Source organism: Thermobia domestica, chromosome 8 (genome assembly GCF_964235325.1).
Source record: "Thermobia domestica chromosome 8, izTheDome1.hap1.1, whole genome shotgun sequence".
In the NCBI taxonomy this organism is placed as follows: domain Eukaryota; kingdom Metazoa; phylum Arthropoda; class Insecta; order Zygentoma; family Lepismatidae; genus Thermobia; species Thermobia domestica.
In genome coordinates this window covers 286,957,868-286,984,752 of record NC_137461.1, presented here as the reverse complement: position 1 = coordinate 286,984,752, position 26,885 = coordinate 286,957,868, and the positions used below count along the sequence as shown (strand labels likewise).

General features: G+C 36.9%; 1 protein-coding gene across 1 annotated transcript; it reads left to right on the top strand.

The window, feature by feature from the left end:
• The first annotated feature begins 22,316 nt into the window (after positions 1-22,316).
• Positions 22,317-22,754, top strand: LOC145692602 (uncharacterized). The gene has a single exon (XM_081767923.1). It carries the CDS (start codon positions 22,317-22,319, stop codon positions 22,752-22,754), a length of 438 nt encoding a protein of 145 aa, XP_081624049.1.
• The last annotated feature ends 4,131 nt before the right edge of the window (positions 22,755-26,885 follow it).

Below are 26,885 nucleotides of genomic sequence, written 5' to 3'. Positions count from 1 at the left end.
AATTCTCATAGTCTGCATTTGTTTCAAAGCAGTTGCCATTACCTGGTCAAAGACTTATGTCCGCCACGATACAAGACACTAGGCCTATGTTTATGTAGGATCGAACGAGTGTTATTCTACAGCCCCCCCCCCAAAAAAAAAATTATAATTATACTTAAGTACTGATATCTATACTCTCACGAGAAATGATAAAATTAGGTTGTTTTTATCAGCTAAGAAATAGTATAGATGATAAGGTCAAATCTTTAGTCTATATCAGTGGTTCTCAATCTTTTTTGAGTGACGACACACTTTATTAAACCTTTAATACATCGCGACAGACTTATTTGATATTTTTTTATTATAAATAATAATAATAACTATTATAATAGTGAAACCAATTAGTTTTTATAATGACTCTATATAGCACTAAGCATTATTGCTACTGCTGAAGGTGTTGACTGGTACAGTCTGTCTCGATTTTAATTAATTATTATTAAATTCTTCATGATTTTTAAATTTCTAAAATTTCACGAAACAGCTTAGGGCACTGCGTGTGGCACACCAGTGTGTCGCGACACATCGGTTGAGAGCCACTCTTCTATATCAATATTTCTATGGTAAACAAGTATAGTCTTATGAAGAAAGTGTTCAAATGTATGTCGAGTTACGAAGTGTTGGGAAGGGGGCGCGGTGGCTCAGTGGTAGAGCGTTCACCTCCGCTGCTTGGAGTACCTGGTTCGATCCCAGTTCGCGCCGTGTGGACTTTGTGCTGGACAAACACCGTGCTCGTGGGTTTTCTCGGGATTCTCCCGTTTCCTCTCACTTTCTTCTTTCCACCATTTCATTCATCTCTCACCATCACCGTCTGCCTTTAGCCTAACCGGCATAACCGTAGGACGTAAAACTCAAAGAATTCATTTACGTAGTGTTGGGGACGAATCCGGTAGACATCCCCAGCGGGTGTGCCCCTGGTCACGAGATTGGCGAAATAGTTCGTCTCGTCTTTAATTTCGAGACGGGAATTGTGATGTTTTTCGTCCCATTTGGCATTTGAAAAGATATTTTCTGTGTCGCATCTCGTCTCATTTCTCGAGACGAGACCAGTATTTCTTCCAGACCTGTTTTTTGGGGGGCACTTCCCCTCGGAGCTCTGAGAGTTCCCCCTGGAGCAGACGAAAATAATACGTTTATAATATAATAATAAACAGAATAGTATCAGCAGTGCCCCCCGGAATACTGAGTGTGCCCCCCCCCGAATATTATTTCTGAAAGAAACACTAGACGAGACGAGACAAGAAATACTTAGTCTTGTGTGCAACAGTAGTTGCAATTACTTTGTGATAATCGTATCTGCTCTGGAAGGAAATTACATGTAGCGTACACTAATGCAATTGAAGCCTACATCATATTTTATTTACTATTCTAACAGCACAAATAATAAAAATTACGCGTTAACAAAATATTTTTTTGTGGTTGTGGCTATAAAAAGACCAGTAGAGAAAAATAAAAACTTGTGACTCATCAACATCATGCACAGACCTTCCACAATTCACTATGGAAGAACTTATCGCTTGATGGATCAGTGACAGATGACGAGCGTTGCGCGTTTCTAACCCATCAATCTGCCTCGTGCCACAATTTCTAGCCTTTTATTCAACAGATATTGACTGACACGGGAGAAAAATTGTGTAGGTGAGGACTGGGAGTGTTAGAAGAATTTGAAATAAATGAACAATTGTAGGAGTTAATTATATCAGTCAGTGTCATTACTCAGGAACTGTTGTAGATTAAAGGATACAACACACGCAGGAAGGGGTGTGATTCCGATCTTCTCTGTTCAATAGGTTAAATGGGTTCGTCCCCACATATACACTTCTGTGTACAATGGCGCACAAATGATTTATTTATTTGTTTATTTATTCAATCAACAGGCTCTAGTCCCAGCTACAGTATTGTTACTTTATAAATACATTTACTCACAGCTATGTATTTTAACAAGATAATACATTTATACATTTTCATTATCACATATATTTTTAAATATATTCTTATATAGTATTTTCGACATTCCAAAAGCATATATAGCAGATATTCTTTCAATTGCATTGTAGAAAGCACTCACTCACTCTCCATATAGGAGACTTACCGAGGATATTTCTTCTTACCCTTCTGCAGTAAAGAAAAGCGGGTTTTACCTGACGGGACATGCAATTGAACCTTCGAAATAAGATCGGGACAGTCAATTTTACCATGTAATGATTCTTGTAAAAATAAAAGATCCGTATGTTCTCTCCGCTGTTTCTGTACTGAAGTTTTGTATTATTTTTGAATATGACTCGTATTTTGGAAACATGCCAGTTTTTCTTTAAGTAAATAATTTCAAGAATTTTGTTTAATGCTGTTTGCTTTGCAACTAAAGGACAGAGTGTTGCACTTATTCACGTTCAATTTAATCTTGCTATTGTTAGTTTAAAGAATCCTGAGGTTCATCACCACGGAAAAAATTCTTACTGTACATTCTGTCCTGTGCAAAACGATATATATATATATATATATATATATATATATATATATATATATATATATATATATATATATATATATATATTCCAACAGACTTTTCAGATTATAATTTCAGAATTCCAGAAATTTCAGATTATAATGATTGAGAGATCCATATTCGATTTCCGGTGGGAGCTCATGTTGTTTGGATCCTATGTTAAACTTTAGGTCTACGTCTGATATAGCTCTGATGCTGAAAGAGACGCTAAACTCTAATGCAACTATCCAATCAAACCATCAACTGTAAAATATTTTTTTAAAATTATTCTCAAATATAAGGCCTACCGCTCACTGGCGACAAAACAGTTGCGCAACTATCTCGTCGCTGTCGCCTGCAGTCAGCAACTTCAAGGAGACAAAACAGTTTTGTTGCCATACCCTCGCTCACTGGCGACGGCAACAGAAAAGTTGCCGAGCATTTGATATCACAATTTACATAATCGGCAACCGGAACAGTTCACATAATCGCTGGTTTCGGACATAAAAAAAAAAAACCCTACCGCTCATTTCAATGGTTAAATAAATAAATTTAAATAAACTTTTGAAGGTAGCGTCAACAGGGGCGTTATTTCAGACTTCACTTGAGGGGGGCAAGAGCACCACCGACATAAGACTTTCACGTTTTATACTAATATATTAGTAGACAATTGATTAAAGTATACGTATTTCTCAAACTCTTAGGGAGCAATTGCACCTCGTCCCCCCCCCTCCTAAATGACGTCCCTGAACGTCAATGAGTGACAAAAATAACAGCATTATGTAAGCTAATGCGAACAAGAACAATTATTCGAATCAAAAGATAACAAGAATAACGAAACTATAAAACGACTGGAAATAACTAACAGAACGAAACTAACAAAAGCGGCAATCCGACAACACTGTACCGTAACTGTACTCTCAGATGTTCTACGTATAGCCATAATATAAAAATTGGCTTTCTTCGTTCTTCCTGTGTATTCTTCACGTTTTAAAATCGGCTACTTTTATAATGTACCATTTTTTTCTTTTTTATATTTGAAATGGAAAGAAAATTGATAATGATAATTTTATCTCTATTTTTCTAGTTGTGGGAAATTAATGAAAGTAGTAGTGTGTAGTATGACAGCGATATGTCATTATCGATTAATGTACACTCATGTCCAAAATGATTGTCGCATATCTATAACTGTCTTCTTGTAAGAATATAATTTGATAATGATTTTGGAGGGTACTTTTAATACTGATACTATGTGTATAATCGGGAAATGTATATTTGTGGTAAATTTCATAGGAAAGAATTATAAATACGAAAATTAGAATGAGTAAAACAAAATGTTGCTAAATGGACAGTAAAGATTTATTTTCGTTTTATTGTTCTTACTCTTTTGACATGAAATTTTCCACATACATGTCTTTGCTGATTATACACATACTAACATTATAAGAAATACCGGGCGAATTCGTTATCAAATTATATTCCTACAAAAAACATATTTATAGACAATAATTTTGGACATGAGTGTACCTATCTGTGTTGTTTTTTCTTGGATGGAAAGCTCATTCTAGTTTCTTACAACAGCAAAACACACTTCCTCCAATAATTTCTTCTTTATATATATATTTCTTCTTTATATATATTTCTTCTTTAACGCTGGGGGTTTCTCTATTTCCTCAATTAATTTTTCATAGTCTTTATCACTAATTAAAGACATGCTAGTCACTAATCAAAGAATGTGTTAGTTTGTATTGCGAACACTTCTTTTCACGCTACACACGGAACGAATTGTTACGCGAAAAAAACTTGTAGAAAACATTTATTTTTTATCTTTCTACTTGGCGGTACCTCGGCAACTTTTCTGTCGCCGTCGCCTCAGTGAGCGGACTCCCATAAGACTCAATGCATTTTTAAATGTTGCGCAACTGTTCCGTCGCCGAGATGTTGCCCTGCTGTCGCCCTGCTTGGCGACACCTCGGCAACTTTTCTGTCGCTGTCGCCTCAGTGAGCGGACTCCCATAAGACTCAATGCATTTAGCCAGAGCGACAAGATAGTTGCCCGACAAAATGTTGCCAGTGAGCGGTAGGCCTAAGAGGATCCAATATTTATAGTGAAGATGTTATTTAGTGGCGTGAAGACGTCAACATTTTACAACATGACAACTTTTTCTATGTATATATACATTATTATGTACACAGGATTGGTACATCCTATTCCAAACGCTTTACTTTGTATCGTCTTTCCATTTTCTTCTAGGTCTACTCATGAGGTCTTATACACACGAAAGCTCAACAGTTGGAACATGATATTCCTTCCGTGTGTTCGAAATAACTTTATATTAGGTATTAATTTGTTCGCCTTGCTATGACTACTTAAAAAGTGTACGTATAAAGTACGGGACAAGAATAAACGACCAAAAACACCATTGAAACTAATGGTGATCATAGTAGTTTTTCTTGTCCCGTAGTTTATATATATATATATATATATATATATATATATATATATATATATATATATATATATATATATATATATATATATATATATATATATATATATATATATAGGGTGAGTCAAAATAGGTATTACAAGCCAATATCTAGCGAATCATACATCAAATAAGAAAAATGTTAAGAATCAATACAGAAGGGCTTAACAAATGAGTCAAACACAAGGTTTCCCCGCCCCCAATTCTGGGGGAAGGGAGGTGTACGTGAAATTTTCAAATGGGAACATAGATCGAGTGATACCTCGTTCGAAAGGTCTTGGAAAATTGAACAATTTTTGTAGGAAACAATTTTTGATATGGGGCACCGTTTCCAAGATGGCCCTCAAAATGGTCCTGTATCAGATAAAATTTCCAGTACTTATAAATCAGAAACAGCTGAGTAGAAAAAGGTGAAATAAAAAATGAAAAAGGAAAACGCCATAGGCAACGTAGAAGGGTGTTGCTGTGGTGTCCCCAGAGGCCCCATCATGGGGTCCCTTGACCAACTTGAAAATTTCAAATGGGAATATAGATTGAGTGATACCTTGTTTGATAGGTCGTGGAAAACCAAACAGCTTAGTACAAAATTTGTTTTGATTTCGGGCAACCCTGTTTCAAAATGGCCGCTGAAAATGGTCCCACATTCAGATACAAAGCGTAGTGTTCAAACTGAGTGTTACAAGCCAATATCCAGCGAACTATGCATCAATTAAGAAACACGTCGAGTCAATGTACAATACCGACAGGCCTAAAAAATGGGTCAACGCGAGGACGTAATTTTGTACTAAGCTGTTTGGTATTACACGATCTAACAAAGAAGGTATCACTCGTTCTATGTTGCCATTTGAAAATTCCACGTACACCCCTCCCTCCAAAATGTGGGCGGGGGAACCTCGTGTTTAACCCATATTTTAGGCCGTTTGTACTGTATATTGACTCTTAACACGTTTCTTATTTGATGCATAGTTCACGGGACATTGGCGTGTAACACTCAATTTGAACACTGCGCTTTGTATCTAAATGTGAAACCATTTTCGGCGGCCATTTTGAAACAAGCTTGCCCGAAATCAACACAAATTTTGTACTAAGCTGTTTGGCTTTTCACGATCTATCAAACAAAGTATCACTCAACCTATATTCAGATTTGAAATTTTCAAGCTGGTCCTGGAGACCCTCGAAACACCGCAACAATATCATTCCACGTAGCCTATGGCGTTTTCCTTTTTCATTTTTTGTTTCACTGTTTTCTACTCAGCCGTTTCTGATTAATAAGTACTGGAAATTTTATCTGATACAGGGTCATTTTTGGAGGTCATCTTGAAAACGGTGCTCCATATCAAAAATTGTTTCCTACAAAAATTGTTCAATTTTCCAACCTCTTTCGAACGAAGTATTACTCGACCTATGTTCCTATTCGAAAATTTCACGTACACCTCCCTCTTCCCAAAATGGCGGGCAGGGGGACCTCGTGTTTGACTGATTTTTTAGGCCCTTCTGTAATGTACATTGACTCTTAATATTTTTCTTATTTCTAGTATAGTTCTTGAGATATTGGCTTTTAACAATTATTTTGACTCACCCGATATATATAAGAGAGAGAGAGAGAGCGTTCAAAAAGTCTCTATACACCTGAATTGTCACATATTCAAAGCAACGAGAAAATTATTTTACTCAAAATTTATTATATTTTAAGGCATAAAAGCATTATGTACAGGGCGTAGCATACACACACACACATTTCACAGCAAATGTTGGAAATGTCCCCAATGAGCCTCCAAACATGCTTGCACACGTTCCTTCTTGTTCTCAAATACTCTCACAACTTGTTCATGTGGAATGCTATGAGCAAAATCTCGAATAGCTGTTTCGAGTTCTTGTAGCGTGTGGGGATTCTCTTTATAAACAGAATTCTTTGGATGACCCCAGAAGTAAAAATCCGGAGGAGACAAGCAAGGAGACCGAGGTGGCCACAATCCCTTTGAAATTATTCGATCTCCGATAATTCGAGACGAGATCGAGACCGAGACGGACTTGTATATACCGAGACGAGATCGAGATCGAGATGGACTTTTACATACCGAGACGAGACCGAGACCGAGACAGACCTCTATGAATCGAGACGAGACCTTGGTCAGTCTCGAAAGTCTCGGTCTCGTCTCGAATATTGACAGCTATTTTGCCTTTACTCAAAATTTGTTTCGCTGCTGTGTGAGATAATATGTGAACGGTTGACTGATGTACAGTGGAGTATTTAGGGGGTAGGTGTCGGGCTGAAGCCCCTCCCGAAATAAATTTGTGATCATTTTTTCGCATTGCACGTACAACACAAATGTTTCTTACCCATTCCTCAAGTTTCTTCCGAAATAAAATCCACTGCTGTAGTATATAATCTTCTCTCTCTCTCTCTCTCTCTCTCTCTCTCTATATATATATATATATATATATATATATATATATATATATATATATATATATATATATATATATATATATACAGGAGCGGATCCAGGATATGATCAAGGGAGGGGTTAAACCATACTTTGCCTCTTTATCCAGTGTAAAGCAGAATTGAAGTTCATTTTATTCCGTGTATACCTGAGCGTTAAGGGAGGATATGGCCCCTATATATAATACTGAAAATTTGTACCATGTTGTGTGAAATATTGAAGGGAAAATTCTTCTAGATACTCTGCAATACCACTAGATAAACAAGCAGTGTTGGCAACGCAAAATAAAGTTGTACTTTCTCAAATTGCACTATGTAAGGTATTACCTATTTCTAATTTAGATATTAACCCTAGAAATACCAAGGGGGGGTCAATTTTGCCCGCGCGTCTTTTTTTGTTCAATTTGAATACCTTAAAATGCTTTACGGATTCTCATTTTTTTTGTTATTGTTACTTTTGATTAGAAGATCATTTTGGAATTTTTCCACCTATGTTTAAAGCAGTGTGGTTTTATATAAAAAAAATATACATGTTACGCGGGCTGATTTGACCCCCCCTTGGTCATAGGTGCTACCCATTCTTTTATTTTTTGATGATTTCTTAATTTTGTTTTTTATGTCCAAAATTTAATTCTTTTAAACTATATTGAATTTCCCTTTATATAAACACTTAGCCTTACATAGAGCCGGCCCTAAAATACCATGATATCTTTCTGATTGGATAAGATAACCAAATGGTCATGAAAGTAAGAGTCGCTTTTATATAAAGTGATACATTACTTACAATATCACAATGGACCGATACTATACTTCCATTGAGTTAGCTGGCGAATTATACACCAACAACAATCTGACAGTCGTTGGAACTCTCCAACTGAATAGGAAAGGCATACCAAATGAACTGAAGGACACTAGAGATCGTGCAGAACATTCGTCAAAGTTTGCGTTCACTGACCCTTCTACCGGTAAGCCACCTGTTACGCTAGTGTCATATATTGCTTCGAAAAAACCACTACGAAACATACTTATGCTTTCCACCAGCATAACGACGATCAAGTAACCCAAGTGAATCCAACAAACCTGATATAATTATTTACTATAATGAAACAAAGGGTGGGGTGGACATCATTGACCAAATGGTTCGACAGTATTCATCGAAGCGGGGAACTAGAAGATGGCCTCTCTCGCTTTTTTACACACTCGTGGATGTTGCTGCTCTAAATAGCTACACACTATTTCTACTAAATTTCCCCGAATGGAATAGCAACAAAATGGAAAGAAGACGACTGTTTCTGCTACAACTTGGGGAATCTCTTTTAAAACCGTACATTGAAAAATGGGTCTTGAACATAGACGGCCTCAAAAAGCCAGTAGTATCAGCAATGGAAAGCGTTCTGGGAAGGAATGTCCGTCCAAAAGTATGAGAGGGACAGCATTTAACGAGAGTAACTTACATCTCAATAATTTTAAATTTTTGCCTAACCTTACATAACCTGAACTTTATATTTTAATAAATAAAACAAGCATTTTCGTATAATATATCAGTGATTTCACGCATTTTTGGTATATATACACTACCAGTGCTGGAAATATTCTCGGTTTTGAAATTTGTTCAACAGTTTAACCATGAGTCAATAAATAAGGTCAGCAAATTACTTGAACCGAGCGCGGGCAAATTTGACCCCTCCCCCCGTGGTACTTCACGTAGCTGTCGCGAGCATGGTCTTTCTAGGGTTAAATAAAACCACAATACCACATACATTATTCAGTTTAACAAAGGACAATACAGTATCACCAACATCAACATTTTGGAGATCTCTTATAACTCAAATGGCATAGACGGTGCAATGTGCATCATTTGTATCTTACAAGGGAACCTTCCGAAAATGATAGTTGCAGTGAAAGATGTGGCCTATGCCAATTGAAAGAGCTGTAACAGAGATGAGCATTCCCAAAAAATTAGCTGCCCATAGCAATAGGTTCAAGAAATATAAGGGGTGGAAGTGCGGGAAACAGCAAGGTTGGACAAGGGAGAAAAGTGCAAATTCCGCAAAAAAGAGGGGCACGGCAAAATACAATGTTGACAAGTGATGTATAGAAAGAGACATGCCACAATAGGGAACAAAGGAAGGCCACCAGTGGGGTTAACAGTGTTGCCAACTGCAGTGAAAAGTACATGTTTTGCAAAGAGCACTATATGAATTGAGTGCAATATTCAGTGTCATGTAGAACATAAGGTATGACGTGTATAATCAGTGATACAATCTAACAAAAGAGAATAGAAAAAACAGAAGTACGAAAAATACGGAGAAGACGAAGTTGGCCATAATGCGCCACATTTGATCACGAGCTGTGCATATTAGAATGAACAAAACAAAAAGCACCAACTATGCAGGAAACCGACGTACCTAGAGTCGAAAAGAAAAACGAGTTCCAAAGTTGGCAGCACTGGCCATGAAAATCCAGACAATTCTAATATAGTTAGGCCACTCGCTTCACAAAAAGAAAATTCCGGCAAGAGGCATTAGCCTTCGCATCATTTGTACATGCTCGTCCACATTTTACGTGCAATTGTTCGATGAGACAATGGTCCAACCAGAAGATACATTTGCAGTGAGCACAGCGGAATACTGCCAATCCGTCATACATGGTACAATGATCGCCTGTGAATGTCTTGAAACAGTACTCTAGAGGTGTCGGAACCTTTCGTGGTCTTTCTATCACATAACCACACCAGTAGAAAGCAAACATAATCAAAGGTTTGATCTGCTGTGTGTTGCTGTCTGCAGTACTATCACCGCCTATATGATGTATCCAGAGTGTCCCACCTAACTCTGCGACTGAAATAGTTTCAAAGCGAAAAAAAATGTGACACATTCAGTTGTGCAGGAATGTACCAATGTCAGCGGGCGAGAAACTTCTGTGAGACGCAAGTGCTCCCAAGTACCCCATCATAGGGTCCAACTTCAAACTTTCAAATAGCACCATCGGTCGAGTTATATTTCTTTCGATAAATCATGGAATATGCAACAACGCACATCAGAAATATTTACTATATGGGATTTCAAAATGGCCGCCAAAAATATCTGCTCGGTGACAAGAACAACGTGCATTTTTGGCGGCCATTTAGAAACCCGTGCTTCATATGGCAAATGTTTCTTATATGTGTTGTTGCACATTCCATGTTCTATCGAGAGAGGTACCACTCGGTCCCTGTTGCCATTTGAAAGTTTGAAGTTGGCTCCTGGGGCCCTATGAAGGGGATCCTGGGGGCACATGCTTCTCACAGACTTTTATCATCCCCTGACATTGGTACATTCCTGCACAACTGAATCCGTCACATTTTTATTCGTTTCTCAAATCTTTCAGGTCACAAAGTTTGGTGGGACACCCTGTATATTCCCACATACGACCCAACCATGACATAATGTTTACTTCTATTATAGGTTGTTGGCTCAACCCAACCATTTTATGTTCCCCGACTTGGCATTGCCTCAATCATTCTAGCATTGGTGCATTCCGAGTGATGCCTGTTGCCGGAAGTTTTTTTTTTTTTTTTTTTTTTTTGTGAAGCGAGTGGCCTAACTATATTAGACTTGTCTGGATGTTCATGGCCAGTGCTGCCAACTTTGGAACTCGTTTTTCTTTTCGACTCCAGGTACGTTGGTTTCCTGCATAGTTGGTGCTTCTTGTTTTGTTCATTCTAATATGCACAGCTCGTGATCAAATGTGGCGCATTATGGCCAACTTCGTCTTTTCCGTATTTTTCGTACTTCTGTTTTTTCTATTTTCTTTTGTTAGATTGTACCACTGATTATTCACGCCATATCTTATGTTCTACACGACACTGAATATTGCACTCAATTCATATAGTGCTCTTTGCAAAACATGTACTTTTCATTGCAGTTGGCAACACTGTTAGCCCCACTGGTGGCCTTCATTTGTTCCCTATTGTGACAAGTCTCTTTCTATACATCACTTGTCAACATTGTATTTTGCCGTGCCCTTCTTTTTTGCGGAATTTGCACTTCCCCTTTTGTCCAACCTTGCTGTTTCCCGAACTTCCACTCCTTATATTTCTTAAACCTATTGCTATGGGCAGCTAATTTTTTGGGAATGCTCATCTCTGTTACAGCTCTTTCAATTGGCATAGGTCACATCTTTCACTGCAACTATCATTTTCGGAAGGTTCCCTTGTTAGCCTCAAATACTATGATCATGGTATAATGTATTTCGAATGAATGAATGATCAAAGTTACAAGAAATGAAAAAAATAACTTTTTCTAAAGACTTCACTTCGAAAAACGTGCTGACATATCACGTCTCATCATGTAGATGCTTCCAAAAGACTTAGGTGATCATAAGCCTTAATCGTGATGTACACAAAACCATGGTTAATTAAAAGTTCTAATTACACCCTACTTACATTTCACTTGTTTTAGCTTGACCACCGACCACCTCAAACTCGATCCATACCATATACAAGTAGCTGTATGCAGTTATTCAAGGACTTACAGTTAGTAATAGACATTGTGTTGATTTTTGGTTTGGTTTGTTTTAGTTTAACGTCCCACGATTATGCTAGGGCGTCTAAAGGAGACGTGGAGTTAATGATAATAATGGAATCCGAACCACTTCGGTCGTTCAACTGTTCTCCCACTGGAAATCGAATTCGGGACCACGCGAACCGAAGTCAAGCGTGCTAACCACTAGACCAAATGGAGTCCTCACACTGTGTTGACTTTAAGCATTGAGTCAGTGTTGTCAGATTCGAAGTTCAAAAACTAGCGTGTCTGTGCTCCAAAAGAAGTGGATTTGAACTATTTGTAGGACAAATATATACAGTAGAAATGAATTATTTGGCAACCAATGACTAGTACTTATGAAATGATTTTTAATATGGACTGGAAAATGTGCTGGACATATAGCAAGAAATTATGATCAATGAACAAAAACAATTCTAGACAGGATACCACGAGCTATAAACAGCCTAGAAAACGTTCTTGTACTAGAAGGTTTGACGAAATCAAGGACAATTGGGGAATAACCTGAGAAGAAAGAATTGCTCAAGATAAATATTTGTAGAGAAGACTTGGAAAGACCTTCATCTACCAGTGGGTTGATAATGGTTGATTATGATTATGGTTATGATTTTATTATATCTGGACCTCAGAGGTAGACTAAAGCAAGTCATAATTTCGTAATTTTACAAGAGAAGCGAAAAACCAGTTCCTGAAGTAAGACCTTTAGTACTGTTTTTCAAACTATACTAAGTAGATACAAAGTAATAGGATGCTTTTAGACTTATATTATTACACCACTAGAAAGAAGATAATCTATTAAAAAAAGTATTATTAAATCAATTTCGACCAAAAAGTGACTTAGCATAGTCTACCTCTAAAGTTCATATATATATATATATATATATATATATATATATATATATATATATATATATATATATATATATATATATATATATATGAACTTTAGAGGTAGACTCTATATATATAAACTTTTACTGGGTAAGGTAAGGTAAAAACGGATCCAAAAATTAACGAAATTCGTACAGCGATAGAAAAAAATATATTGTTGACTCTTCATATTGCAGCAAAACTACGAAAATTAATAGAAAAGAAAACTAGAAAGTTAAGAATCACTCGTATTGCCGGGACAGAGAAAATAAATACATATAGCTCGAATTACCTATGCACTTATATAATATTATGTCCATGTTTCGCAAGTAATTTTCAATCAATATAAAATTTCAACGTAATGAACGCTCGATTAGTTTTCTCGAATAAAGATCACATGCACCGCTGAGAGTTCAGGAATAAGCTTAATCTATGTTACGGCACTGGATATATGCTTATGTAATACATTACGACCTTATGAACTTGTATAAGAAACAGAATGTACTTAAAGTGAGACGCGAACTATACGAAACATCGGACTTTGAATCTAACTCGTTTGGTGATCCAACCCGAGACCACAGATAGCAAAGATGAGTGCCGTAGCTCCCACCACAAGGTTAAGGAAGTGCATGTTTTAAAGTGTCAATTAAACACTGAGGTGAAACGGTAATAAAGCATTTGATCAATTTGAAACAAAATATATTGTAGTAATAATTTACTGCATTTGTTAAGATAATGAATATTATATTCTGTTTTTAAAATGACAGTCAAAGCAGAATGCATTGGATAATAACTGAGAAATTGTAAAACATTCGTGCTGCTATGTGTTGCGTTATCCGTTAGGAGGTATTGAACAATTCTGATTCAAAGGAAGGAAATAAACTACTGTATAGTACTGGGGTTAATTTAATAGAGTTTAATTGTATAGGCAGTACTGAAGCTATTTGAGACAAAGCCTATTGCTGAAAGTGAAATATGAGTTGCTATTAGGGTTTCATCCCGGCTATGTTATACCCACTGATGATTGAACCTAGAACACTCATATGGAAAGCATTAGCGCTAGCAAATTAGCTACGAAGAGGTACATCATACCATAATTCTAAGTCAAGAATGAAGGCAAAAAATAAGAAGCGGAAACGACAGACTGTACGATAATAATACTTTCACAATTTTAATTTCACACTATATATTTCGAGACTTTCGAGACGAGACCCGAGACGAGACCGAGACTTGGCCTTCGAGACCGAGACCGAGATCGAGACAGGCATCTGTTAACCGAGACGAGACCGAGACCGAGACGGCGATTTTTGACTTGAGACGAGATCGAGTCCGAGACCGCTACTTATCAACCGAGACGAGACCGAGACTGTATAAAGTCTCGTCTCGTCTCGTCTCGATACCATCCCTAATAGGGATACTCCTTTAAGTACTAATGGCGCGTTCGTTTCGCCGATAACGGAGGATGGTAAAACATGGATATTTAGATAGATCGCATAGTAGTTCCTGTGTAATTCCTTAAACCGCTCCGGATAGGTCCTATAGTTTTTAAGGCAGGGCGTTTCGAAACGTTATTCTTTGAATTTTCGTCGGTTCATAACTCTGAAAGGAGACGTTTTTCAACCTATGTGTATTAGAACTTTTTTCTTTCATTTCATATAAGGAATCACCTCCCAAAGTTGTTCGGTGATGTTACCTACCATCCTATATCTATCTATCTATCTATCTATCTATCTATCTATCTATCTATATATATATATATATATATATATATATATATATATATATATATATATGAATAGATAAAGGTAATAGGTTATTGTCTACTTTTCAGGGTTTTTATTATTTTCTGTCATTTACCCATTTTGATTGGAAGTCGGTTCATATTTAAAAAGAAAAGAGCTTTAGTATGCAACATATGATATATTTTCTTTGAAACTTGTCAATTACTGTATTATTTAGGATTAAAATCTATCAAAGATGTAAGGGCAGGCTCGTATTGTGCGCCCCTGTGCTCTAAATAATTTGCCGCCCCTCGCACAAATTTAAGTTTCAAACAAGGAAACAAGCTGTGATTTTGCGAACATACCAGCTCTTGTTGAGTAGCAGTTTAGGTATGACAAGTTACAAAAGTTACAACGTAATTTTAAATGGCCTAATTTTCTCAATGATGATTATGGTGTGTTGTTCTGAACGAAGGTAGGTATTTGACCCGAAGATCTCTGGGCAAGGTGAACCGATGGTAATCTGCCATTGCCTTCCATGGGATAATGATGTACTAAGGACGAGAACTAAAGCTCAACTTGGGATCCGAACCAGAGTTGGCGTGGGTCAATGAAAACTTGACCCACGACCCACTGACCCACCACCCACCGTGACTCACGACCCACTGACCCACCACGCACCATGACCCACTCTGATCCACGACCCACCATGACCCACCGTGACCCACTCTGACCCACCACCCACCATGACCCACTCTGACCCACCACCCACCATGAACTACTCTCATCCACTTTGACCTACTCTAACTCACCAAAATCCATCATCATCAACTCTGAACACGATCCACGGCCTCTTCTAAACTGATTAAAGAGTTTACACTTGTAATAAAACAAGACTGTGAAATTGTCACTAATCGGAGTTTGAATTTCTAGTCAATCGCTCAAGCACCACTCTATTACAATAACGGTGGATCTGACCTTTACGATATAAAATGGTAAATTGTTTGTCAGTGAGGAAATTGAAACAGTTCGAGGTGGGGGGAAATTAGTGTGTGCCTAAAATATACTTGTACTAAGAGAGTATTCTTTCAAGTGTTAATTTCTGAACACATTCCACAAGAAACTTCTATTCGTAGGAAAATATCCCTGTACAATATGGAAAAGGTTATGGTTTCTCAGTTCACAGTATTTTTCTCACAAAAGACTTGAAAAATCAGTAGTTCATAGGGTATAAAGGTGCTCGGTTACCCTATGTGAGAGCATCTCCATAAAGTATGCTCATAATTGTAATTTGTGTAATCACTAAAACACCACTTTAAATTTAAGTTACAAATATGCATAATTGCAATTATTATGAATATTTATTCAAAGTAGTTTACCTAAAGCAAAGAAGAGACTTACTAAAAATTAGGTATAAAGTTGAATAACACAAATAAGCCATTAGTATTTAATACAAGTATACATTTTCCGTAACACGTAATTTTCCACCTTAAAAAAATCTGAAATCGGATTTATTTCCTGTTGGTAACTTTTTGGCGGTAAATCATCCGCAGCGGAATGATGTCCATTCTTCAGCCACGAAATAACTAGCTCGTCTACTTTGAGCTTGTCTAGTGGTGGGCCATTAACATTGATGAACAACAAGTTAGACAATGTTTGAGCACTTAATCTATTTCTAATATCAGTCATCTGTAAATTCATAAGGGGAAATCCCCGTTCGTACTCTGTCGTGGAAATTGATAATACTTCTATCCGATTTCTGCAACTTCTCATCGACAATCTACTTGTTAGACTTAATGGGGCGTTTACACTTGGTCGATTTAGTCGCACGACTAAATCGACTCGCTGCATTTGCCACTAAGTCGAAGCAACTAGGCCGAATCAGATCGATGGATGTGTTCAATTATTTCAACTACAGAAAATAGAACGTCTTTAGATTTTGTTGCCAGTCGATTCGTCGCCTTCGATCAACAAGCGATGAAGTTGAAGTCCCGTTTACACGGTCGATTAAGTTGAAAGTGACGTCAATTCAACTGAATCGAACGCAAATCGACTAAGTGTAAACGCCCCATAAGTCTGATAACGATTTTTCTTGGTCAGTTTTGAAATAATCAGCAAGAAGTATCATCTCTCTATCACCATACAACATCTTTTCCATATCGACCATGTCAGTTGGCAATGTCGACCCATGTAGAACAGAAACTTCATCTACCACGCCTTTGATAGGGAAACTTGTGAATAAATTATCAATTAAAGCCTGACAAACTGATGATTTCTTATTTGTTTATAAATTTAATTTTTGTAATTACACATGAAGGTTTGATAACATTACCAATTTCCCTCCCCCGTCTAGAAAGCGAAAGGGAACGAGGTTCCTGGAAAGTGTTCAGAGTTGAATGGGAATTTCCCTCCTTCTTTAACTTCAATTACCACACTGCTGTTTGCCATGTGCCAAATTACGATGAATTTCAATTAAATTATCATAGTATAATTATTTCTTTGTTGAATTATCAATACTTTTCAGTGGAAAAAAGGATGAAATTTCGAAGTTCCAAATCAAAGTAAGTAGACCAACGTAAAGGGAGAAAAAGTGTAAAATTTTCCAGTTATGCGTACAATCCAAACTTCAAATTTCCGTGTAATTAAGCTTGCAGTACAAATTTTTTGCCTATTTTTCTCACAACTTTATGGATTGATTGCCCTGTGCTGTAAGCGCTCCAAATAATAAACATAATATACCAATAAACATAATATATAAATAATATACCAAAAGTAATTTCATTTGACTGCAATTTGACCGTGATGATCAGCCACACATAGTTACATTCAATTTTTTATATAATAATTTATATATTACAGTGATTCAAAAATTATTTTTTTCCAGTAGTTAGCTCTAAAAACTCACAGGTCTCGAAAACCAAGTAGTAGTGTGAGTCCTATTGCTATTATTACTATTAAAAATATCAATATCCAAAAGTGCCTGAAGTTCTTTTTTCACTTGGTTAGATATACTCACCTCAGGTAAATAGACAAACAAGTGGAAAAGAAAGGGAAATGAAGGTCTTGAAAGTAAAACGGAGACAAATTTGCCAGTCCTCAGAAGATACTGTCTACAATGCAGTGAGCAGAGAGGGTCGATAGATCATACTGAGTCGGTGGGTCGCAGTGGGTCACGGTGGGTGGTGGGTCGCAGTGGGTCATGGTGGGTGGTGGGTCACAGTGGGTGGTGGGTCGCAATGGGTCACGGTGGGTGGTGGGTCACATGCTGTTGACCCACGACCCACTGACCCACCCAGAAAACTTGACCCACTTGACCCACCGACCCACTGACCCACTCCATCTCTGATCCGAACCACTTGTGTCCCTACTGGAAATCGAACCCAGGACTCCCTGATTACAAGGTAACGCGCTTAATCAATCATTCATTGGGAACACACTCTCTCAATACTGGCATGTAGGTTTTAATTTACTGTCCGGAGAAATTGAATTCTATTAATTCTTAAGCTGTCTGTCTGTAGCGCTTTTCAACTCCAGAGCCACATAGAAACATGAAATTTTAATGTTTTAAAGCTCTCAGAGAAATGATCCAAATTACCTGTTCTAGGTCCCTACACCTCAGCTGAGATATGAGGATGCAAAGTCCCCATAAGAATAACATGGAAGCATTTAAAAATAATCGCAAACGAGCAATATTAGAGTTGAATTCATAATATTTGGGGTCGCTGAGATGGATAGTGACAGTTTTAATCCAATTCAAGTTCAAGGTTATACTCCATTCCCCAGGGAGGGGCGGAATTTTAAAAGTAATCGGAAACGACAGATATTGGTGTTGAATTCATAATTTTCGAGGTCGCCGAGTTTAACGGTATCAGTTTTCGTGATGTTCATTCTCATCTCTTTGCGTGGGGGTGGGAGAGGATAAGTTTTTAAAAAAATAATCAGATAAAGTAGCTAATTAGTAACTATTATAATTAGAGCGATTAATATATTTTCTCACGCTTGCGTGGAACTCCGCGAGACTCTGCAACTTTTAAATACTGTGTTACTTTATTGTGAATCTTTAAAAAAATCCAAAATTTTTGCCGTCCCCTAAATTGTGCTGCCCTGTGCTCTAGCACAGAATAGCACTTATCTAAATACGGGCCTGTGTAAGGGTAAATTCCCCCTTCCATTTACATTAGATATGTTCCATGATAATTTTCATTTCTTAAAAAAAAAAAAAAAAAAAAAAAGTGTTTGATTTTGAATCAATACAGCGTGTATTTCCTTAGAGACTTTCAAATGGTTTCCACTGCATAGAGTTAAAAGCAAAGAATGTGGAATTAGCCCCCCTTCCCCTGTGACTTTCGTAAACATTTTGATAGACTATATGGTGTGGTCTATAAAGTATTCCAAATTGCTACTGCTTGAGGTTGAAATGATTCGACAATCAGCAGTGGTGGGTCTTGAGGGATGTCAAATCGGTAAAAAAATTGAACTTTCATCGCTTCAATCTAAAAGAAGAAAACTTAGGTAACGCTCTCATTCTTCTATTAATAGGCGAATTCTCTTCCGATTAAATACATATGTATAGCAGGATCTTGTTCAGTCTGTGTTCTTTCCTCAGAGTAAGCGATCATATTTCGCAACCATACAGCACAACAGGCATAATTATCGTTTTATATATTTTGAGTTTCAAATTTCTCGACAGAATTTGCGATGACACAAGATATTGAACTGAATAACACGAATTCCGTGTTTTTAGTCGACATTTAATTTCTTCATGAATATGCTTTTCAGCTGTTAATATTGATCTTCGATACTTGAAGGTATCCACTTTGTCGAAAATGCCATTTGATATTTTAACACATCCATAATTTGCAGTATTACGATCCTGTCAAATTTACATGTATTTAATTTTCTCTGCATTTACTTCTGAACCAGTGTTCCCAGGCACGTATCCAGGATTTCATAAAGGGCGAGGGGGGGGGGAGTCCGTCACATGAAATACTGTGATCATCACACCAAGGCTCGATCATTCTGAACTATTTTACTGGCAACATATATTAATTTGTTATGACAATAAAATGACTATTTTAATAACAAACAATGAAGAAATCTCGAGTAAAACAATATTAAAAAAGTATTGAAAAAGATTTTACAATATCTACACTCCTCCCTTTGTTCATTCAAATATACAATTTTCCTTTCATTATGACCTCAACTATTATAAAAAGTACACATCCTCCATTATAAAAAGTACATACCCAATATTGTCTTGTAAAATATTTTACACTATCTGCGTTCCTTTCTCTTTTGAATTAAATGTTAACAGAACTTTCTTTCCACATTAACTTTTTTTGTTTTCATTATTCCGTCAACTACTGTCTGTTCCAAATGAGAGGTAAAAGGAGCAGTAGAAAAGTGTTTATGAAATAACATGTTTGATACTGCAGAGAAGCGATTACGAAAAATTCTGATAAAAAAATGTCCACATTATTACAGAACGGCACTATGTTTTCGAAACCTTGAAATTTTCCTGACTAGTAGCAGAAATTCTGAGAATTCCGTAACTTTTCTAGAAATTTCCAAGTCTGACTTTTCCAAGATATCCTGCTCGTTCGTCACCATGTATTGCGAATAATACAAATCTCCTCATAAGAAAGAGTAACCAAAAGCTTGATGTAGCTTTTTTTATTTTTAACGCTGATTCCTCTTTTTCTCGTTTCTTTTTGTTTAATTCTTTTTGTTTAATTATATATATTCCGTCAAAATTTCGTAAAACAATCTACGATTTTTATTAAATGTAATGAAATTGTTGCAGGATAAGGCTATGAAAATCTCCAATAAAAAAAAGGGAAAGAAATGAAAGAAAAAAATCTTTCGCTGCTTTACAATGTAAGCAATACTTATCGTAATAAGGTAACTAGATAAGACGAAGTGTCACAGGAATTTCAAAAGAGTTGAAAGGGTTACGGGAGAAAGGAAGTTTATAATATTGTCATGGAAATGGTTCCGCTCTTCCAATACGAAAACCTCAGTCTATTGTACTTGCTTTAATTACACATATTATTCGGCGATCCGTTGTAACGTTACAAGTTCCCCACTAGCTTTAAAAAGCCTCTCTTCTCAACGCGCGCAACTTCCTTTCAGTGTGGCGAAAACCAATGGTAGCAACTCCAACAACAAAGAAATAACTACGTGATACGAAAGATGCACTCGTATGGCTGTAACGGGATCTATAATATGAAGCGTGGAATATTCAGAGTCAAAACATATGCCTTTATACTTCTCTTATATTACTCTTTATCCTTTCTTCTAATTTGTAAAATGAGGATGTAAATCCTTTATCACCCTCAGAGTTTTCATGAAATAAATTTACTTTTTACTTTAAATTTACGAGAAATACAATCTATTATAAATTTAATCGAGATACAATCTATAAATTTACAGAAGACACAATCCATTGTAAATTTACGAGAAATACAGTCTACTATACATTTACAAGAGAGAAAATCTCTAAAAATTTACAAGAGACAATCTACTATAAATTTACAAGAGTTACAATCTGAGTATACAAATAAACAATCTATTCCAAGAGAACAAAGCTACGAATTAATATTAAGAAGAAATGCTTAGAGGAAAGTACCTAAATATGGAATAGGGTTGAGAATATGGAATACCATCGTATCTACCCTGGTAGGTGGTGCACTCTCGTGAAGGTGCCCGAAGACGCTTGACTATGTACCCTGTCATGCGTTTCTGGTCATTTTGTGGTGAAGTAAGCAGTTTGTTGCACGTAATACTTCAAGGAGTGGATGTTCGCAATTGTTGATTATCGAAGGTGAGTGTTTCAGAAGTAATTTTCTTAGTCACATTGTAATTTGAAATTATTGACAATGAATCACGCGGAAAGTCGGTGTTTTCTAGCTATAGGCTATGCAAATTAGATTATTTTCTACCTAGGCTAAGTACCATTTTTGTGGGTATGAAAACAAATATGGCGAGGCTTGCAATATGGAATACCATAAGGTTTTAAATATGGAATAGTATTCCATATTTAGAGTCTTATGCAATCTTTTTGTTTCGTTTCCCAGATGAATAAACAACGGAAGACTTGGGACCGCAACGAGGACTGCAATTCACGATGTGAGGAAGAAGAAAATGGGATTTTTGAAGGCGGCCAAAATATATAATGTACCTCGGACAACACTTTTTCACTTGGCGTCATGTAAATTGAGTCCTGAAGAAGCTGTTGTGAAGAAGCTAGGAAGAAAACCAATTCTAACACCGGAAATGGAGGAGGAATTGGTTTAGTACCTGTTAGTTATGGAAGACAGATTTTTTGGTCTTACTCGGAGGGATGTGCGAATTATGGCATATCAATTAGCCAAACAAAATGGACTTGCACACTCGTTTTCAAAGTGCCACGAGTTTGCAGGAAAGACTTGGCTGAAATTGTTTATGAAGAGACATAAGGTAAAACTTTCTTTCAGAAAGCCGACACAAACTTCATACAATCGAACCGTTGGCTTTTGTAAAGAAAAAGTGACCCACTTCTTTGACCTTTTGTAATGGGAGATTGATAATAAGAACATTTCTGCTGATCGCATATTTAATGTTGATGAGACAGGTCTAACTGTCGTTCAATCAAAAGTTCCTCAAGTTCTTGCACACAAAGGAAAACGTCAAATAGGCGCAACTAGCTCTGCAGAACGAGGCTCTTAAGTGACCGTAATAACGTGTATGAGTGCCACGGGTATTCATGTTCCTCCCATGGTAATATTTCCAAGGAAAAAGTGGTCAAATAACCTCATGCGCGGTGCTCCTGAAGGATCTATTAGAGCGTGTCATCCTTCTGGCTGGGTACAGAGTAATCTCTTCACTGAATGGTTCAGACATTTTATTAAACACACAAGGCCATCTGAAGAATCTCCACTGTTGCTCATTCTTGATAGCCATTATGCCCACTCAAGGAATTTAGAAGTTTTATATTTGGCGAGAAGCAATAATGTCTCCATACTTTGTATTCCTCCACATTCGTCGGACAAACTGCAGCCTCTTGACAGAGCCTTCATGAGTCCCTTAAAAACGTACTACAGTGAAGAGATCAGGATTTGGATGAGAACTGTTAGGACAGAAGACGGTTGTTTGCGGCCTTTCTCTACATTTGAGGTAGCATAACTCTTTGGAAAAGCGTACATGAAAGCACAAACTGCTTCAAACGCCATTAATGGTTTTAGAGTGATGGGAATTTGGCCCCTCAATCCCCACATTTTCAATGATAGTGACTCTTGAAGCAAAGCACGCACAACAATATAGATCAGTATCTGGCTTTAAACCTTCAGATCTCTCTTCCACTCCTACACCACTACTACGCTCTGAACCTTCACCTGGACTCCCTCCTCCTCTTACATCAATCATATCAAACACTTCCCTCCCATATACTTCAGGCAACCTTTCTCCTACCTCTGCTTGTCCAATCACCATTGAAGCTTCAGCAAGTGGATCATCTGGCAGCAGTATAACTCCATGGCAAATATCACCAGTGCCCGCAGTGAAGAAGAGGGAAGGCAGTCGAGGAAGAAAGGCTGGCTCTGCAGTCATAATTACTTCATCACCTTACAAAAATCAGTTAGAGAAGTCAGTAAAAGCTGTCGATAGTGGAAAACAATTAAAAATGAAGAACAGTGCAAAAAACAAGGGTAAGAAAAGAAGAATGCAACAGAAGAAAAGGTACAATTAACTAAAAAATGCACGAAAAGTACGTTACGAAAGAAATGTGATGAGAGTCGTCCCCAAAGTGAAACTTTAGATTCCGAAACATCCATGTCCATCAGCGCATATGATGATCAATCATCAACGTTTAGTAGCATTCCCGATAATGATCAACCAGAGAGAGAAGAAGACGCTGAGTGCCTCTTCTGCTCATCAAAATTTTCTGAAGATAAAGGCGGTGAAAAGTGGGTGATGTGTATGATGTGGCAATCCTGGGTTCACAATGAATGTGCTGGATATGACAAAAGTGTTTATATCTGTGACTTCTGTAAATAGACATAGGTTTTTCACTGGCCATTTTGCAGCATATCTAACACTAGGCAGTATATCTAATAATTTTTATTTTACCTAAGTTCACAATTCTAAGATATAAAGGTATCCTTGCAAATTTTGCTTCTTTGCTTCCGTGTTTCTTTTTGTAACCTTACAGCTCACTTACTACATTTTTTTTTTTTTGCATTTTTCAAATAACTTTGGAAATTTGCATCTTTATATCATGTAATTAAAATATTTGTATTGGCAACTTTCTTTGTTTTACTTAGCATACCTATATTAGAAGCATGTAAAACATTCTGGTATATTTCATGAGAGTTCTTTATGGTATTCCATATTTAGAGTACTTTTTTTTCGAGTAACAATTTTGTACGGTTTTGATTTTCATTTATTTTTGGGGTCTCTTTTTTGTTATTGACTGACTTTAAATGGCAGAAGTTATTACCATATGTGTCCAGAATGCACATACATTTTTTCATATGTAGAATCGTGTAAGGTGAGCTGTAGTTGCCAAAAAATGGAACGGTATTCCATATTTAGGTACTTTCATCTACTTTTTAAAGCCATAAAAATCGTATTTCTCATTTTTTTTCGAAAACTACGCATTGCAATTTACTCTCATTTTCTTGAGGCTGATATCATCTAGCGATTGATATATTAAAATATTAAAGTTAATCATAATTAGATGTGCTATACCTCATTAACCATACTTATACTATTGTTTTTCTAACATCACAATGAATAGCTGAATGATGGGAGACTTCTGCATCAGTTTGGTCATAATAGATGGCGTGCCTATCGCATAATATTAATTTTTATGTTAGCAATAGATATATAAGGGACGATCAACTGAAACCCGTTCGTTCCACATATTATTGGTACAGTGTACAGGAGGATATTGTTTTTCTTTAATAGTGTGTAATGGCTAATGTCCCTGTGTGTTGGGTGTAGGAATGTTGTTGATACGTGTTTTCGTTTTGTAGGTATAACGAGTGAAAGATGGCGGTCAAGATCCCCAATCCGTCCAAACAGGACCAGCGTGCCGTCATTCAGTTTCTGAGTGCCGAAGGTTGTTAACTAGCTGAAGTGTTCCGGCGTATGAAAGACATGTATGGTGATGCATGCGTCTCCAAAACAACAGTGGTGGACTGGGCCAGAATGTTTCGGAAGGGGCGTGAACAAACCACTGATTATCTACGTCCTGGTCAAGCTCATGTTGTTGCCACAGAAGACACGCGTGAAAAGGTGAATGCGGCTATAGTTGCGCATAGACGCATTAGTATTCAATTCATAGCTTGTGACTTCCACATCTTTGGGAATATACAGAAGGCATTGAAAGCTCAGAGATTTCATTCTGACGCTGTGCGTGATTGGCTTGATAGTCAGCCGTCCAAATTTTACATGGACGGCATTTGTAAGTTAGTGACACAGTGGGACAAGTGTCTCAACGCTCATGCTGACTTCTTCTGAACAATATTTTTACTGCACGCTAACCATAGACGCTTCTAGATAGTGTACAAGTTTCCGCTCGAAATAAAATTTATTTCATGAATTATGACCACTGAACGAGTTTCAGTTGATCGCCCCTTATGTATATAACTTTGACGGAGCAACTTTGGGGAGGGGGAGAGACATTTAAAATGATCGAAAATAACTACAATATCAGTGTCGAATCCATAGTGTTTGGGGTCCCTGAGATAAACAGTGACACTTCCGATGCCATGCCCCGCAACATGCGAGAGGGGGATATACAAAATCATCGCAAATGACCGATATTACTGCCGAATCTATAGTTTTCGGAGTCGCTATGATGAACAGTGAGACTTCCGATGTCGCTTGAATCCAAATTCAGCCACGCAACATGGGGGAGGAGGAGCGGAAAAAATACAAAAATTTATCGAAAATGACCGATATCAGAGAACATTTCAGTATAAGTAAAAAGTAATTGACTAACGGAACATACTTTTAATTTATTCTTAATGTCCTGTATTTGTATTCAAAATATTTATAAATGATCAGAGCAAATTCTATACCCTTTAGTTGAAATAATTACGTATAGAGCCATTTTTGTCACCAAGACTCATTGAGAATTTCTAGGCGGTGCCTAGAACTTCTGAATGCTCAAGTAGGAATTATGGCGCGCAAAAAACAGTGTAGGCAGATTCGTATGTTTTAGCAAGTTAAAATTTTGGTCACCTTGGTTATAAGGTAATGTTATTATAGGATTGGCCTATATAGTAGTTTAGACCTTTTGCAAATGTATAATCATATTTCAGATTAATAGTTTTGTTCCTTTCGCGCTTTAATCGATAGAAGAAACAGGTTCAGTAAATCTCAAACAGGTTCCGTTTTACGCGTAAGTGGCTAACGTATAAATAAAATTCAGCAGCATTGGTTGGTAAGAAACACCCTGAGATTGTATCACTGTTTCTCAAACTAGATATAAAAAGAGAAATCCAGCTAATCTCCCTCACCAAACATTTTTTTAAAAATATATACTTCTTAGTTTTTTTCTTCAATAAGAAGGGGAACAGATTGTCGAGATCAGCACCCGCATCAGAAGAGAACGAAAACTTGTTGCAAATCACGTGTCTAAAAGCATCACGTGGTTGGTGCGGGTCCACGTCATGTTGGACCAAACATGGTGGCTGGATGGACATAATGGTATTTACTATTTAAATCTCCTCATTGTATGTGACGGGGCACGTGACTTTACCCATGAAAATCTATCCAGTCAACAAATGCTTATTATTTTTTTTTTTTCGTGGAACTCCTTACCACTAATTGCTCATAAATTTAAAGCTGTTTATAGACATGAGCTATAAATTTAAGTACTAAGTACTTTTCTGTTAAATGCATTGAAATTGAAGTGTGCCTCTGGCGTACGTTTGTCGATGTACTTAGCCGAACATTAGTATTAAGCTTTTTGTTACTAACAAGTGGTAAACATCAATGGAGTTCCTACATAAAAATCAACTCTTTGTGCAGAAAATTTTTAATGTTTATCATATTTCCATTATGTTGCAGACATAATAGTTATTCCTCCACGTGACACTATATATTCTTCTTCTTCTTCTTCTTCTTCTTCTTCTTATTATTATTATTATTATTATTATTATTATTATTATTATTATTATTATTATTTAACTTCATTTTATTATCTGGTTGTACCTGAATTGCTTCTTGCCATGAGGCAAGGAAGCACCCACCTGGGGGTCCACCGGGTCCTAACCCCTCAAACTCCCATAACTTTAGTTGCGTCTC

Bases quoted from the DNA above. Each gene is read 5' to 3' on its own strand.
- LOC145692602 (XM_081767923.1), top strand. From the start codon at position 22,317: ATGAGTGCCACGGGTATTCATGTTCCTCCCATGGTAATATTTCCAAGG.